General features: G+C 41.1%; 1 protein-coding gene across 6 annotated transcripts in view; it reads right to left on the bottom strand.

Moving 5' to 3' along the window:
• Positions 1–6,511, bottom strand: part of GRIN2A (glutamate ionotropic receptor NMDA type subunit 2A) — a 197,431-nt gene extending 190,920 nt beyond the window's left edge. For 3 of the 6 annotated variants that reach the window (XM_030001997.2, XM_030002001.2, XM_030002002.2), the window contains exons 1-2: positions 5,133–6,158; positions 2,160–2,582 (exon numbers count right to left, since the gene is read on the bottom strand). In XM_030001997.2, the coding sequence (XP_029857857.1) occupies positions 2,160–2,582; positions 5,133–5,150 (441 nt within the window). In that variant the 5' untranslated portion in view covers positions 5,151–6,158. Of the gene's footprint in view, positions 1–2,159; positions 2,583–2,721; positions 3,359–4,083; positions 4,325–5,132; positions 6,159–6,217 lie in introns of those variants that run through there. The other 3 variants (XM_030001999.2, XM_030001998.2, XM_030002000.2) reach the window with 3 other exon arrangements.
• Positions 6,512–18,700: the final 12,189 nt, after the last annotated feature.

Genomic DNA, 18,700 nt, shown 5'->3' with positions numbered 1-18,700 from the left:
TGACACTGACTTGGAAGACAGATTTTACATTTGCAGTCCTTCTCCCTCAGACTTCATCTCCTCTGCCTTTATGACAGCACTGTGAATTTCACCTTCAACTCCCAGGAATTCATTCCTAAATAAATGGTTAATTGAGAGACACATGCAAGTCTCATTACTACGATGTTCCAAACCCAGTTCCAAGACATTGCACGTTGCAAAAGCCAAGTTAAAAATTAAGGCAATTTTAGTTACATGAGCAAACAATTCTTTCAGCCAATTCAAGCTACTGAAGACAGCTTGTTAGATGGCCTTAACACACAAAAGAACAATTTTGATTTCCCAAGTGGAAATCTTAGAAACCAAGTTTCAGCACAAAAATGTTTTATTAGCAAACTGTGTTAACCCCTAAATTCAAAGACAGTGATATAATAATGACAATATTAGCATACAATGAAAATAGTATTAACTTACTGAGACAAGAAAAATACAATCTATTTCATTTTCTAGAGGCTCCTACATAAAAGTGAAAAATAGATCAGTATCAGTAACATCCTGCATCTGCTACTGAGCACGAAGTCGATTCCGTAAGGATTTCTGCCAGTGTTTCATCACTCAGCACTGCCTGGGATCTTCAAATGTTTTTATGCTGGCATAGAAAGTTGAGTGAAACACGTACCAAATAAAATTCCTAAATATATATAAAGCCAGCTTTATAAAGATGGGTAAATCTGTACAGTAATTTAAAAGCACATGAAATAACTGCGTCTGTAACTTGGTCACTGCAATTACATTTAAGATAGTAGCATTGACTATAATTATCTTTCCATATAAATCGAGATGTCAAAGCCATTGTTATAGAATCTCTGCTATAATTCAGCACTTACTGTCTTCCCCTTGTATGACATAAGTTTTAAAGGCAGGCCATTCCAAATACCAAGAGAGAGAGATCGCTTATCCCAGTGGAAAAAGTCTTTTCCAGAGGTGAAGTTTCAAAAGTTCACAGCTGAATCCTCAACTGTAACTAATCATTGCATCTTTCCTGCTTCTTTTTCCCCCCCTCAGGTTACGAAACAATGTATCTGGACCACTTCACTTTCAGATGGATTCGGAGAGCTCTTTACTATTCAAGTACTATGCAAAAGCCCCTTATAAAGAATAACAGTAATGAATAAGAAACCCTAAAGGGTACAAATATAAGGAAATAAGTTACAATGAACATTGAAAAGCCTTGTGTGCTGGAAAACCAGTAAATTACTTCCCACAATTGAATTCCCTCTTCAGCTCTCCTTTTACGCCACGGTGGGAGCTCCTCTCAGGCTTTCAGGCCAAGCAGCAGTCCATGCCAGAGAATTTAGTCCTGCGCGGTGCTAAGCACCTGTTTCAGAAACAGCAGTGATCACTTTACAAGATCAATGCTGCAGTGCCAGCAAGGATTTTTTTAAAATTGTTACAATGTCAAGCAACATGAGCTGGGTACGTGAGTCACTTTTGTCATTCCAGTCTCACAACAGATTACACAGAGATGTTTTCCAACAAAACAATTTGTCATTATCTCCAGAGTTCAGACAACCTCGTTGTGGATTTTCATGAACTATAGTAGGAAATTATAAGTATCTGGTTAGCAAAAATCTAATTTAATAAATACAGTGAATGCAAGAGCTGGTTCAAGTTTACAGGACTACTTAATTTGTAGACTGTAGTAGATCACAAGTCCAGCTTAATACGATTGTCCTATTACTACTAGTGTCCTCAAATACATTCAGGTCTATTGCGTGCTTTTTCTTATAAGCACTGCAGAGTATCTCTTTATAATTTTACATCTCAACCCTAAAATCATTTTATGGACCTACTATTTTGAGGTCATTTTTACAGCCATATGTCATATTTGCTAGTAAAATTTCTAAACTGACCAGCATTCAGTGTGCTGGAGAGTAAAATTTCATTAAGACTGCTTTTACAATGGACAGAAAATTGAGTTTCAGGCATGAACCCCAAAATATTTCAGAATATTTGATGAGTTATCAATGAGGACACTCCTCCATATATTCTTTCTTTTCTAAAGTACAGGCATAAAATTAGAAGCACCTTTTTTTAACTGCTCGTAGTGATTATTCACAATAGAGACCAACACAGTGAAGTACATTAGACTAGCAAAAGTTTTTAATAAATTTTCCTACCTTATCTGCCATTATCATGGAGGCCCCACCATGAATTCCAAGAATTGGAATAGAAGTCTGAGATGAAATAAAATCCAAAATCTGCGCTACTGCCTCCTGATCAGTATCATCTCCAAAAACCACTCCATGGATCTTGGTGCCTGACATCAAGTCGCAAACATGCGTTATGATGCTCTTAGGATCAGTCTGGTTCACCAGAAGGGTCACTACATTGACATCAACAGTCAGGTCTGCTGACATTTCCCTGGTCCAGAGAGCTCTGATATCTCTCTCTGTGATATACTTGGTCCTTCCCAGAATCACTGCAATGTTCAGGATGGGATAACTTTTCTCCGCTCCACGAACAAGATCCAAAGGCGCCAGAAGAGCTTGGAGTACCAGGAGAGCACAGCCAATTTTCCTCATCTTTGCCAGCTTTATCCCCTGTAAAAGTGATCACATTGTATGAGAAAAACAACAGAGAGGAAAAAAATATATACTGTGTATCTCCAATGAAGGTTTTAAACAGAAAGCTTCCGGACACAATGCAAACTTTAGCAGCTTTTTATAATACATTCTTCACCTTAGTTTCAATGCAAGCCTCTCATATCCCCTCAGAAAGTTGGCTTGCCAATGACGGTATTAGAGCTGGTCTCCCGCAAGCCAGGCAAAAACTGTAGCACAAGTTCAGAGGAAAGACCCATTAAAATTCTTCCTGGACGGCCAAGAAAATTAAAATGACTGACGTAATTTAAAAAAGACATTAGCATCCTTCTCTTTGACGTTGCCGTCCTAAAACAGGTAAAACACAGAAATCTATTTTCCTTTGTCCTGAATGTCTATTTAAAATTTAGTCACAGTCTAACAGGAAGAGGTGCTTTAGCTCAAAATGAGAGAAGCGAGCCAGGGGTCTGCTGGAAACCCCAGTCCATATACTCCATACATCTCACAGCATCCCAGAACCACGCCGGTTTATTTCTGAAGGTCTCTCCTAGACAGCTGCTGCTCAAGCACAGTCTACTGCATTTCTGGAACAGATTCAGAAGCACAATATTCTATCTTAATTCTTCTCCCTCCTCTTAACGCGGCATTCACTTGAGCATCTCAGAACTGCTGATCTCAGACACAAAGTTGTCACTGGTGTTGAAGGGGAGGGTGTTCCATAAATGAGCATCACTGCATTGGTTTACTTCATGTCTTCACTGAATCTCTGTAGGGGGCTGAATATAGACAGAGTAGGACGGGGAGAGAGATGAGCCATAGAAGTGATCTGAACTATCTGAAGGAGGGAGAAGAGGCAGAGCAGGTCTGACTCTGCAAGATCTCCGTTTCTGTGCCCCGAGGGATTTCCACCCCCATAACTGGCTCTCTGCTAGCTGCAAGAAGGGAGTCCCTGTGCCACATAAAGCCAAGCTTGTTGCAAAGCGTCACACAGAAAACACTAGCAAGGCTGTCCAATCAGGGGTGGCATTTTTCAGATCTCCCTTCTCGTCCTGCCAGCCCTATCTCCACCATCAACCAGAATCATCTGCCGCTGAAACACACACCAAGACAAGGGCTTGCTGCATCATCACCTCCTTTCGGGGCTGACAAGGAGATGAGCGCTTGAGAGACCGTTTAACCGCACCTCGGTGCCACCGTGCTCCCTAAGTCGTTGCGCTGCGGGCCAGATTCCCACCGCTGCAGCACCAGAGGCGGCACGGGAAGCGGTAGAAATAAACAAACCTAGCCGCCCGCAGCCGCGGAGCCGCTTCGGCTTCCTTCAGACCCCAGGAAATAACCGGTATAATAATAACCACCGCGCACACAGCCCCTCTTTGCCCGCCACGGGCCCGGTTCGCTCCCCGTCGCTAACCGCACCGCACCGGGGAGCGCCCCCGGCTCCCCCGGCCGCGCCGCGGCGCGATGGCGCCCCCTGGCGGCCGCGCGGCGCCGTCCCACGTACCCAGCGCCTCAGGAGACGGAGCGGCGGCGGGTGCCGGTGGTGCCGGTGGTGCCGGTGGTGCCGGTGGTGCCGGTGGTGGTGCAGGGCATGCCGCGGCCGCGGGCATGTCGCGCCCCTCGGTGCCCGGGCTCAGGGGCGGCCTCCGCGCCGCTGGCCGCACGCGTGATCCCCGCCGCAGCCTGCGAGAGACATCGCATCCCGGGAGGGCAGCTAGGCGGACGGGGAGACAGGCAAAGGGGGGCTGGACGGGGAGGGGGGGAACGGGACAACGAGGGGGAGAAGAGAAGACGATGAAAAGCCGTTAGTCCGGTTGCAGATTTGACAGGGGGGGGGAAATATATTTCCATCTCATGTGGCACGCGAACCGAAATAAAGTGGCTAGACTCAAAAGTTCCCTCCCCTTCACTTAGGAAAGAGCTTAAATTTATTCCTAACAGCAGCGCCCGTGAGCCCCCAGCCGTCCGGGAAACGTCCCTCAGCCTATCCAGGTCAGGAAAATCCTGGGCTCCCAACTGCCCGTTTGCTTCCAAGAGAAATGCACGGGTTCGAGCTCTAAGGGAAGAGACGTCCAACCTGGAAAGAGCAGCTAGAAGCAAACTAATTCACATGATCAAGGGCAGGAGTTTTCTTGACAGGTTCAAAACAAGCTTAATCTGGAAAACAGCTAAATCGGTGTGGGATAAAGCTCTTTTTGATCTTGTAAGGGAACAGCTTCATTCTCAATTTCTCATAAGCAAACCCAGGGAGACACATTCTAGCAGATCCCTCCACGAAAAGCTCGGATCGCTTTGATTTTTCATTCGCTATTTCCAGTAAATATGCATAAGGAGACTTCTTCAAGCAGCCCCAGTTAAATGTAGGGCGCTGGCGCGTCAGGCAAAGGCAACCGGCATTCCCTAACCGGTCCTCGGTGCTGACTAGAAACTAAGAGCCAAGCATCGAACCGCCAGAGCCGGCAGCGCTGACATCCCTGCGCGGCACCCGCTGCCTCCGAGCCCCTTCCCAACTACTAGGCGCGTATTAGTGCTCGCCACAAAGGCAATACTTACTGCATTCTCCCTCCCCATAGTTCCAGTCTAAAGATCCTCAAAGTCATTTCAGTAGATTCCTTTGCAAACAACGAAGTGGAAAATAGGTCCCTCAATGCCTGGGTTTCATCCTGCAACTTGTTCCCACCGCAGTAAATACAAGCCCGGCAGCTCTTTATCGCTTGAAATCCCGCATGATCAAGTTTTAGCAGAGCCGTTGCAACTGAGATTTGCTCTTTACTTTTGGCAGGAGGCATTTACGTGTCTTCATCTTTTTTTCTTCTTTTTTTCCTCTCCCCCCCCCCCCCTTTTTTTTTTCTTGGGTTTTTTGTTTGGGTTTTTTTTGCTGTTTAAAGGGCAATTGCAATATTGCTGCAGCAGTTCCCCAGGAGGGCAGCCTCGGAGCCCCCGCGCTCCTCTCGGCTTCTTGGAAGCGGCGGGGACTGGCAGCGCCGGTTCCTGAAGGTGCGGCGGGATCCACCCGGCTGCCGCCGCGCGGGGGGGGCCGCCTGCGCGCCGCGGCGGGCTGCGCGCCGGCCCGCTCCCCTCCGCTCCCCTCCGCTCCCCTCCGCTCCGCTCCGCCGCCCCCGGCACCGCCGCCCTTGCAGGGGCGAAGCGCACGGGCGCCTTTGTCGAACCGAGGCGAATCGCGGCTACTTTGAAGGCTGCCCCCGCCGCTTCTGCTTCCACAGGCACCAGCGAATGAGTCAGAGCCAGGCAATCGGGGGAGGGGGTGTCAGATCTGGGGCAACAGTGAAAACACCGGGTTTGGGGCAGAAGAGCGGCAAACTCGAGCACTCTTCCCACGTTAACAGCCCCAGCGAAAGGTTGGTAGCCCGGGAAACCCCGGAGTGTTCTCCTTTCCCTTCACGCAGGGGCTGTCAACCAGAAATCCCTGCCGTGGGGCTCAGGGGATTGAGCGTGGAACGGCAGCTTCCACGCTAAAAGCAGCCCTAAAAGCTCCAGACCGCAGCCAAACATCGCAAAAATGCTCTGTAGAAGTTGGCTCCATCTGGGTATCCCCGCCGCTCCATCCCCCGTTTCAAAGCATTGTGCCCGTTTCTCCACCGCCCGCTCGCCCAGCACAGCCCTGGTGTCAGACCCACCTGGCTGTTGAGCAGCTCTTTCCTCCTTGCCCAGGCCACACACCACCACTACCTTCCTCCGCCGCACACTACCGCACCTCCTCCCTCGCACCATTGCTCTTCTGCTTTCCCCTTTCCACCATCCTGCTCCAGCTGCCACAACTTATTTGGTTTTGCACGAATGAATATACCAGCTAACTACCACATAGGTAATGTCTTCTTTTGTGCTCCATCCTTTACAATCATATGTATTTCTACGCTGAATACTTCAGAATGAGGCCAATCCACGCATTTTGACAGACCCGCTCAACAAGGCACCTATACCAGAGGAAACCTTTGGGTTCAAATAGGATAACGCCAAGTGTCCACTCACTGAAGTTTGCTTTTCAGCACATTAAGGCACAGAATACCTAGAACTCACTCCCAAAGACACTTAACAATGCATCAGTTTTACTGCTCTTGACAGTCTTTTCGTAAATTCTCCAATAGGTCTATGCCTTTTTTTTTTCCTCTCCTTTGAAAGATCTCATCTCCTAACTTATTTAGGAGATTACTTCCTTAGACATTGCATTAGTCTTTCTAAGCAAAGCACTTAAGCAGCTACAACTGTGCTTTTTCTGTATTTTTTTAAGTTTGATGTTTTAATGCATCTTTGCATTTCAGCCTTGATGCACACTTTTCTCCTGTAAATATTACAGCAATGTTTGTCACGGTTACTGGAGATGAGGTTGCATCTTCATCCTTGTTTAAGGGTTATCTCAGTGTTATCATTCAGCAGATTTACTGAAACAGCAGCAAAACCAGGGATTCAAGATCCTCAAACGCAAGTGAAATTCACAATGGCGAAAAAAATGTGGCTCTAATTAGCATATATTTAACATATTAAAAGTGACATGGTGCCTTTGGAAAATACTTAGTACACAATATGCTGTGTACAATACATTGAATTTAATGGTTTGAAAGACCAATACAAGAAACAGACAAGTTTTCCAACTTCAACAGAGCTATATGATTTTCATTAACCTAAATTTACACATATTTTAGCATTATTTCAAATATTTTTCCTCAATTACTCTTGTAAATGTTTGTGAAATATCACATTACAACTTAGTTCAAATTAATTTACAAATTAGAATTAAAATAACACATATTAATTTGCCCAAACACATTGGGACCAATCTTGGCAGTACATATGCAGTCTTCCCAAAAGCCTCACCGAATTCAAGCAGATTACTACCTACAGAGTTGAGTAAATGCTGCAAAATTAGACTGCTATTTTAATAGACATCCGTAGTACATTTCTAGGTATATTTGCACAGTTTAATTTAACATTAAAGAGAAGAGCTGCAAACATGGTAAGAAATCAGCTTCACTCAGCAGAAACAAGAAAACAAAATTTGCATTTAAGTGTCTTCAACTTACCCTTGTAATTTGTGTGTAAAAGGGGAACACTCACTTCAAAAGCAGTGTAACAAACACTAACATCCCTGCACTTGGGAGATTAAGTTACAAATTTAGTGTTTTCATGGAGAACATTTATTCTGAAAGGCAGATGGATTGATACATAAGCAATTGCCTTCTCCACACAAACAGCTGCGCACTCATCTAAAAGAAGTTACAACATAACTTCAAGAAGTTTGGAATCCCGCAGTTCTGAGGATATTTTCCACCTGGGGTTTCCCTACCTCCTGCCTGCTACATAAACCTGTATTTAAAGGTCAGAAACTTTCTTCTTACTCAGTCCCTTCCAACGGAACATTAAATTACAAAAAAGGTTTCTTTTTTCTGAAAATTACCTGTTGCAGAGTACACTTTTCCACAGAAACAAGCAGCCAAATTATCAGGTAGAAGAAATGTTTCCAAAGGAGGCAGGGGAGGTAGTGGGGTCTAATGGTCTGGCACAAGGCGGATTTCTGTCTCTGTTGCTGACTCATTAGTGACACTCTGTCTGTTACTTTCTCTCCATTTACTTTACTGTACCAGCTGTAAAATGCTTACCTCACATGTTAGACAGCTAAATTAAAAGACAGATTTAAGCCCCAGATTCAGGAAAACAGCTCCATCATTTTCCTCTTGCTCTTAGAAAGAGCAGTGTTAAGTAAGTTAAGTACAATAACCCTTTCTAAAAAGAATTTGTTCTCATGCAATGACACCAAAGTTAGCCAAGAAAAATACTTCAACACATTAGGTACCAAATTATTGCCACTCTATTTTCAATAGACGTAGTCTTTGTTGCAAAAGTTTAAGCCATGATTCAAGAGATGTCTAAAAGAAATTGCAGATCTACTCAGTAATCTTTGCTATAACGGAAACACCATTACACAAGACTTCCTATGTTTTGTGAAACAAAATGGTAACGAGAGATTACAGGTAACTGGCTAGGTTAAGGGAGAGCGGCTTACTTAGAATTCATTCCAACTTTAAATGTGTTTCTAGTTCCAGCAATAAACTCCTCTTACATTTAGGGAATATTGCTATAACCTGTAAAAATATATTTACGTGCATCTTATCTGCCACAAATACCCGAATTTCATCTACCCTGAGAAAACTCTCCAGCAAGAATCGAAAGCGACATTGATGCAGAGTCGTTTTTCAGTACCGCACAGGATCAAGTCTGAAATGAAACCACTTGGCTCAACAAAACCTTAATGCATAGCAAACAAGGATACAGTAACATAAACTTACTCTTGGGGAGCAACAAAGTTACATACGTGCTAAATAAACCCAAAGTAAAAATGGGAATTGTTTTCAAACTTACTAAAACGTTTGGTCACAGATGGCCCTCTTATTGAAAACTGGCATAGCTCCTCATTTGGCAGTGTCCTTTCTTGCACAATTTACCAAGCCATGCATGAAATGATGGCCTTAAGCTACTCTCAGTTTTGCAAAGGACATGAGCTGGCTGCCTCGGAAAAAAAGGAGGCAGCATCACTGAATGGAGCTTGAGGCTGTTAGAGCACTCTAGCTTCTCTGCAAACAACCCCCAGCAGGGAAGGAACAGCCCAGGGACAGTTCAGCCAGAGTTCCTCCTTCCCACCTCACCTCTAATTATCAGAATTATTCAAGATTCACCAGGATCGTGTCTTTGCCTCTTTTGTAATCAATTTCCCATATCAAATTAATCTTTTGCTTTATTTCCAAACTCTGCTACACAGTTCCCAAGAAGAATTCTCTTTCTCTCAGAAATCACCAAATTAGTCAAATCTAACTCTTAGGGTCAAGCCAGAATTTCACCATGAACTCTGTACTTTTTAATTAAAGCTGCTCTATTAACAAAGAAATCTGTGTCACAGCAATGCGATCCTGTGAAGACTGTCAGTAACAATCCCATTACGCATCCAACCACCTGCACAAGGTCTGGGCTTCAGGGAATTGAATCAGGTTTAAATACCTCGTTTAAGACCGCTTCTCTTCTTCCCTCCTTGTTCTCCTCCCAATCAGAAATTGTGAAATACCAGTATATTTCTAATAAAATCTTCTAGGAACACCCAAGAAAAAAACCCGACTACTGCATAGCCAGTACAGCTTGTTCATTAATACCTAGAACAGTAGAGGAGCAGTCAAAAATTGCCATTATTTATTTAGGGCCAAAATATGATTTCCTAATCCTCACTGAATTCAGTAGAAGTGACAAGCCTTTATGAATCAGAATTTTTTAAAATACTATTTTAAGTCTTCTTTTCACTCACCCCCGGAACCATATAAATCTGTCTCTTCTGTATCTATTTCTGGACAGCATGATGGGCCTCCTAGCCAAATGGTTACTAGCTTGTATTAGTCTATCTAAAGGATGCTCAGATTCTTGAAGTGTATAATGACAGGAGCAGTTTTGCTCTTGCCTTACATGGAACATTCTCTGTGTCTCCACATTCAAGACTGTCTACGTTTATACAGATTCTATACACCTTAAAAAGCCCCTATGTATATAGCTGATGTATATTTTCAAAAGTTTTACCAAAAAATTAAGTCAGAGATTACTATCATTCTGATCTTTTGAGGAAACAAGACAGTTCTAAAGCCTAGCCCCTTGAATAAGTACACATGTTAGGTATTCAAGGAGCTGGACAGACTTATTAGGTTTGAAAATATTAATCAGAAAAATATCTTATGAATCTTGAAGACAGGTGAGCTACTAGTCTTACCAAAATTAGTATTACTTGTAAAACAAACTTTCATGGAATATCCTGAAGTTATTTCACTTAAAATTTGATTCAGCACAAAGAAAATTACCACTTATGACTGATAAGAGACAGCAGCGACCTCTTACACATTGTTCATTGGTGGTACTTGTTTGCTAAAAGAAAGCTGTACCGAGTGGGAAGCACCAAGATGCCTACACTGCATCTGCTTCTCAGTGCTTCACTAAGCAAATTTTTACTCAGGGAGTTGAGACTTTTCTAGATCCAGAAAATCAAGTTTAGTAAAGGTCAATGGAAGCTTCTTATCAACACAAAGTTACCTCAGCTCTTGCTGGAAGATATTTTTAAGATGAGTAGTATTTTGCTCCTTGCATCCAACCTGTTTCTCGACTGTAGGCACTATCTCTATTAAAACTAGGTGCTAAAGGCTTATGAGACATCTGAGCCAGTAGGAATAGATCCAAGATAGAAAAATTCCCCTTGGACTTAAATTACAGTTCCACATGATGAGTCAGAGCCTTCTGTTACCTATTTCTGCCATACATGTTACATGGATTTTGTTCATACACAGGAATGCTATAGAGCCACTTGAGTATTAGTTTTCTTTAAAGTGCAATTGTCATGGTTCTTCTAGGTTCTGTATTTAGTCTGGTCTTGCTCCAGTCTAAGTAACCCCATTCCTTGCTTCCTACAGAAATGAAGCCTCTTGCTTTTCCCTGCCCAAGGAGAATTCTAGGCTGCAGTACTCTCTACACCAACTGTCATTATTAGTAGATCTAATTAGTTTCATTCTATTACATTTTCAAACCTTGCATGGCTTAATCTCACTGGTGGGAACAATGAGTAAGACAAAGGGGCTTTAAATAAAATAACATGTTAAAACACATTTGTATCCTACCTAAAATGCAGGTTTAGCTTACCCAGATGACCACATTTCTAGGAACTGATATCCAAATCAATTATTCCTATAGTTCTGGAATCTTCCCCAAGAAAAGAAAACGCTATTTCACCTACCTCTAAATTTTTGTTTGACTGACAGTAGCTCTTAAGCCTGAAAGAACTGGCTTCTGCTTCTTATGACAGGGGAGGTCAAGCTGGATGGAAGAAGGAAGGATTCGAGGAATTTTTCCAAGTTGCTAGAAATACAGGATTTGCCTGCTCTCTTGCCTACCTGCAAGATAACTCATATGGAATTAACCCTTAGGAGAAGACATGGTTTTTGCTTCTGGTGGTTTCCATACTGCCAAAAGTTACAGGTTTAAATAGGCCTTTTCCCAGAAAAGTTACTGTTGACAATCCTATTCTTTCCTCCTCCCCTGCCCTAAGGGGATCAAAAAAACAATTCATTCCTGTATGAATTCTGCAAAGAGAGGTCAAGGACTGTACAGGCTCATTTCTAGCTTTTATACATCATTACTTCTAAATCTCAAAGGTCACACGATTGCTTTAAACACTTGACTGGAGATGGGAAGCTCCTAGTTCTCCAGGTGTCACACAATACAGTTCTAAGTTGCTTTGAAAATGAAGTCAAGTTCAGAGGTTGAGATTTATGTGAATCCTATACTTGGGAGCCTCAGTTAGACCAGGGAGGATACTGCTGACTACAGACTTTGCTTGCAATATTGCTACAATCTGATCCTTCCAAGCTGGTTGAGTGTTCAAGACAGTTCTGTTCACATTCAATGACATAAATCACTTGCACAAAGATCTGTGTTGTTTTGTTGTTTTCATATTTGAACATAAATGCCCAAATGCATTTTATATTTAAAATACACATAGGTGCATCCTTTCTGATAAACTTTATCATGATAGCCACTAAGAAATACAGAAAATGAAAGCAAAACAAAAGTATTTTTTTCCAAATAAGGAGCCTTCTATGATTTACTGGAATGACTTCATGATGATGACCTTATTATAGCAAGTTAAATGGATATGAATGAAAGCTATGCTTACATTACTGACATTCTTTAAATTGAGCTCAAATGCTCTTTGAAATACCATCTGCTAAACAATAGCACTGATATATCAACACAAGTATTAAACTTCTTTTTAAACTCATAAGATAGACTCAAGTATATGCTCAAGTATATATTTTAACTCTAAATATCCTCAGTTTTGTTTTACCTGACCATCTATATACTGTGCCCACATTCAATGACATTAACACACATGCAGGGTTGGTTTGTTTGTGGGTTTTGTTTAGGTAACAATTACATATAAGGAATCATCTAGACAAATATAAACATCTGAGGGCATTTCACCAACCTATCAAAAAAATTGGTCCCAGACCCACTTTCTGGAATTAATATACAATTGCTTCATTTTTATAAGCCAATTAACTGGAATCTTGCTTGGCAGACAGTTGTATGCTATCTACTCTCACACAACTATTTCTGTTCCCACCAGTCCTTTCTATAACACAGATTCCAAAATAACTGTGATATGTAGGAACAAGAATGTTTTTCTAGTTTAAGCCTGCCAGATCTTATCTTTCGTCTGCAAAAATCAGGCAGATTTCTTGCTTTCTTGATTTTAGCCAGAAACCCAAAATGCTGGAAGATGATAACCAAAAAGATAATACTTTCTTCTTAGACCGTCTTGCTAAGTGGGGAACAATGCGTTCTTCCAAGGTATGGAACAGTGGTCAAGGTTTCATGAGCTACTCCACCTATATTTACCTTGTATTGTGTTTATCTTTACACACTTGATTAGATTCCCATATCAAAATCCACAGAACATGTGAGCATTTGCAGGAGAAATAGCATGTGCTTCTACAGTATCCCAAGTTAAAGATACTTAATATAAAACAGCTATATTCTTTAAGAAAATTAGAAACACATTGGGTTTATATTCACTGCTATGCAAGTATTAAAGTAATAACTGCTTGACCTCACTGATCTCACTGTTGTCCTAGCCCATCAGAGATTTATTTCATGGTTCCAAGTTCTCCTTGATACAAGTCTGAAAAACTTTAAAACAACATACTTTTTTACCAATTGACTTTTCGTCTTTGCTGGTTATCAACATTTATCCTCGAATGCAGGTGTAAGAGAGCTGTTCATCCTAGACAAACACTTCAAGGTTCAAAAACAAAATGAAAAATAGACTCCATGTTTAGGCTTTAGGAGATTTTCCACCCTTTGTTTTTACCCCAGTTGAACAAAATTATCTTTCTAATAACACTAATTCCTAGACTGGCTGTCTACTCCAGGAGTGAATTATAAAGTTGATAGAGGAAATTTTCCCCCAATAACCCCATCTGGGGGATGGGACAGGGACATCTTAATGCTCTGAAGTAGCAGTGGGCTCAGTTTTTAAAAACTGGAGGCATGGAGTGGGGTTTAAGCAATTCATTTTAACCCTTCATTATTTTGAAAATGTCATCCTACCATTTACAAGGGTTTGTTTGATGTCTTTTACCTTCTTCAAACCTTTATCAGCTCCACTAGCCATTAGCATGTATACATGCATAAGGACAGATTTACAGATGTTCATCTTACCTCATCTAGAACATCTGCTTCACTTATTCGAGTTGCTTTGCCCTTGCTAACATGGCATTTGAAACATGCTCAGTTGACATAATTCCCCAATGTTGACAATTCTGAGAGCTCTGATGTTTGGCATAACCAGTTGCTCTAGATGTATTGTCATCAAAAAAATTACACAGGCACTCAGAAAGTTAAACATAGTACTTACAAGAGCAATGTTATTGAAGAGAATACAGGAGGATGGAGAGGAAGATGTTCCAGAATGAAAGTTTTTAATATAAGTGACAAGTACAAGTTCAAAGTAACAGGGAAGAGACTTTCAACATGCTTTCTAAAGTAAGCCAAGCATCCTGTTTTTCACCTACTACCCTTCTAAGTGATACACTTCCACTCTTCCCTTCATCATCAGCCGCACCAATTTCAGTGTTTTTAGATTATGCCAGACAAATACAGAAATGTCATAAACATTCTAACATCTTGCACTGTAACTTCAAACCACTGTCACTTCTTGCCACACTGAAGTGGTGCCTTAAGCCTGCACTTTCTCTCTGGTTTCTTGTTCCTCAGAGGATTATTAGATCTTATATCTTAACTACTCTACAACAAAGTGAATATTGTCATCTGTGTATCTATGTAGAAGGATAACCAAATTTAACTTCAAATTTAAAAAATTACAACCTTCCACTCATTCCTCCATACACCTTATTAGCAAGTATATTAGCTAAGAGAAGCAATGAAATCCTGAAGACCATCTGACTATCTTTGTGCAATAAGTCACCTTCCCAGAGCAAGGTAAGAGATAGATTTGACTTCTATTACATCTCCTTTTTTAAAGTCTGGAGTCAGTTTGAAAATCACAAAACAGAGCAATGTATATGACAATACAGAACACCAATAATTAGTGTACAATTGATTAAGATAGTAGCCAAGAAAACTTTTTTTTTCCCTTCAAGAACAACATAGAATTTTGACCCAGAAGAGATGTCCTCCAAGAATCTTAGTGAGGCATATTCTGAAGAAAAAATCTACTCTGCTATCTTCTTAATGACAGAGACTTTTGGATCCTTAAGAGATCACCTAAATAACCCATATACAAAACTGCTATGTGTTTACTATTTCAAAATACATCTTTTCATGCACACAGTACAATGTATATACTGTAAATATATCACATCACGTCAGGCAAGATTTCTGAATAACTTGGACAATTTTTATTTTCTCCAACCAATCATAATAGGTCCATGAAGGTTTGGTACTTTCAACGCATGTTAAGCTTTTATATTTCTTTATTCTTACAAGCTTTGAGATAATCTGCTTCTTACCTTGATTTAATCATATGCTGTCTGCAAGTTGTTAACTCAATGTAGTGGAGCAGTTGCAGGTCCAATGCCTTCACAGGTACAATAGCACTTTTGTAAACAAAAGTGTATTTTGCTCCTTGAAGTTCAATTAACTGCTGAGTTAAACCTCATCTCAAGATGAAAAATTAAGGCACTTAGACTGCTCAGAGAGAAGAGCATGGGCAGGAATAAAGTTCAGTTTCTAGGGATAAGCGAATAGTATTTTCTCATTCAGGCTGTTTTCCAAATAAGTTAATTTTTTAAGTATGAAGAACAAATACACACTTGATCTGACAAATCAGCACAGATCCAGAACCTCTGATTTTATATATAGATCCACAAAAGACACTGCCTTATGATAGGAGGGAGCATTAAGTCAAAATTCTAACTGAACTTATAAACATTATAGTATGAAACACGCAATTTCTAAAAGAAAGACTAAAAAGGTAATCAATCATTTTTTCTCCAAAGAGCAAGTGATTAAATATCTATAAATTCAGTAGGTAATTTACTGCAAAACTGCACCGAGGGGATTGCTGCAGAAGGAAATTTTTTCCCTCATATTTCTTATATTCAAATTATTTTTTGTGTGTTCCTGTAGAAGAGGGCTATAGGTCATAATAACCTGATTTACCATTTAAAATAAGGTCTGACCCGACAGTTGTTCACTTGTCCCAAGATGCAGCCTATACAGCCATATCTCAACAAATCATGCCCTGCTGCAGCTAAATAAACACACTAACAAGTGCCACACAAAGATGCGTTCTAGTGACTACAGACAATGCTGAGAGCCCACCACATCTCATCTTCAAGAAGCACATGCAGACTGAAACAGATTGTATATGTATCGCCTTTGGAGCATGCGATTGTTAATCTAAGTACATGAAATCACGTCTATTTTTAGTATCAAGTATGTCACTGTATAAAATGCTCCTCTTGAAATGTCATACGCTCAGAATAATTTACTTCATTCACAAGGGCTTCTGAATAGTTAAAGCTCTGGCTAAATCCCAAAATTCTACTATAACTACTCTTATCAAGCTGAACAGCATCCCAGTGTTCGACGTCCCTCTGAGAAAAGGAAAGGGAACAGCAGGGTATAATACACTACTTAAAATGGATGGAAAGATGGTCTAAAAGTCAAAGGACATTAGAACTACTCAAGGAGACAAGGAGCAACTCCATATGTTGTCTTGAATGGCAATTACCTAACAAATGCTGCATGTCACCGGAGTACAGCAGTCTTGCATAAGCACAAAGTAACCGCATGCTTCACATTGTTCTATAGGAGAGGTAAACTTAGAACATGAAAACAGCTATTTCAGCAGTTACCATGTCTTCCAACTGCAGCAGAATAATGACTAAGCTTGTTAAAACTGTGTACTGTTCAGGCTGCTTGTAGAGTCATTGGTACTAATTCCACCCAGTGAGAACTCCTCTGTTCCTATGTGGTGTGAATGCCAGTCTTCAAGTTTCTCACACTTTTGCAGGCAGCAGTGAAATGATGTTTTGAAAGCTTAAATTGTGATCAAACCAAATGCTTAAAATTGTCTCAGACTAGGTTTAAAATCCAGGCCTGCAACTGTACTGCATTTTGCTCAGCTGGATCTAGAAGACTCTAGTCCATAAAGCTTCCTGGTTGGACGCCTCATTGTAATTCCTGTTGCACAAGCTAAGGAAAAATTTCTCTGTGGTTCTGTTCAACTGTCCAAAAAGTCAAGTCCAGAATGATATTAAACATATGATTGGGGCATATTTGCTCTCAGAGCAAAATTCTAGCCACTGTGTAGAAGAACTCCCCCAGCCTATACTAATATTTACAGAGTATCAGTTGGACAGAACACCGAGTAAAACTGTTGATTCTAGTCAACTGCATTGTTTTGCAAAATAAAGTCTATCCTACATGTAACAGCCCAAAGTTAATGTTCAGCATAAGCAATTTATTTTAGTTTGTTTCTGCATGGAAACTACATTCAAAACTGGGTTGAATATTTCCAGTGCACAGCTATATTTATATTGTTTACACAAAAACTGTTTGAGAAGCTATCCACATACTGTCCACACCAAATTACTTTGTCAAGGTATGATCTGTAACTACTCTTGAGTCGTTAGTATGCAGCCGTGATTACTTAGTAGGCTTCTAACCACAGGAAAGGAAAACAAATCATGTAACCTCGTGCTGATTTAAAAATTGTTACTGGTGTAATATGATGTAAACTGACAATGCATTGCAGTTCCAGCACTGCATTGCATCAGAGGTGAAACAAGCAGGCAAAGAAACAGATAGAGCTAAGAATAGCACATTTAACTCTTCAGAGATGGTCACAACACATAGCAAAAGCAAACATAAATTAGTCATAGAATAGCTAGCATTGAAGAAATCTCCTCATTTAGGTCTTCACTAGACTAATCTGCTCAGGGCATGGTAACATTTACAGAAAATAACAAGCATGCAGTCACAGCATGTGTGCATGTGAAGTGCCTTCAAGTACTCTGGAGTATACACACAAGCACAGCTTATTACAGATGATGCTTCCCTTCTTCCCTGACCCTGGTAAAAAAGAAGTCTCAAAACCTTTCTGAATAGAGACCAATATTTCAGTTCACTGCCTGGAGATTTGAGGGGTTTTTCTTCGTCAAATGCAGCACTGGGATTGCTTTACTTCTCCTGATGCTCTTCTAATCAGTTTGTGAAGGCTCTGGGCATCTAATCCGACCCTGGTCATCTATTTAAGAGCATGCCAAGTTTGTAAGTGGAACCATAGCTTCTTTCCCTCTAAAACTTTACAGCTACATTGCTGCCATAGCCTGCCTGGAAATGTCTGGAGGGGAAAAAACAAAGGACATAAAGCAGATACCACTCTCTTTATATCCCTTTTCCCCTCCTCTACACAAACGCAGAGTTCAGATCAGATTATTCAGGTTTTGGCTGCCATCGCCAAGTCATAACTGAGTTTGTACTTTCATTCCACTATGTAAGTTTTAAATTCGGGTGTTTTTTCCTTTATGAGATTTTGAAGAAGGCTTGAAAAGGAACCTAAGGTATAGCCAAACCAAGCTGGGTCTCACTGAAGCATAGGCTTCAACTATTTCACAACTTTTTGTGAAGTGTTAGTATCATCATTTGCGAAGAACCAACTCTGTCTGCTTTGTATTCCAGGACAGACAGAAGTATGGTTTTACCAACCACTTTTATCCCAACATTCACCCCCTACTTCAGCACTGGGATCATGGAGTCACTTCAGTCTGTACCTCAGTCCCGACTATTCCCACCACTTTAAATAGGTGAAAAGGCACTAAATGAAAGGGAAAAAGATGCTGCAGCACAGCCAGGAACCTAACCTGCTTATAGATCCTAACTCTTCCACATCACATTCTTCTCTTCTAAGCATACTAGCATTTCTGTACATGTAATCATTGTGAGACTGTCGTGGTTTAACCCCAGGCAGCAACTAAGCACCACGCAGCCACTCAGTCACTCCCCCCCACCCAGTGGGATGGGGGAGAAAATCGGGAAAAGAAGCAAAACCCACGGGT

Source organism: Aquila chrysaetos, chromosome 25, assembly GCF_900496995.4.
Source record: "Aquila chrysaetos chrysaetos chromosome 25, bAquChr1.4, whole genome shotgun sequence".
In the NCBI taxonomy this organism is placed as follows: Eukaryota; Metazoa; Chordata; class Aves; order Accipitriformes; family Accipitridae; genus Aquila; species Aquila chrysaetos.
Note: the sequence above shows the minus strand (reverse complement) of the source record. Positions and strands in the feature narration are given on the sequence as shown.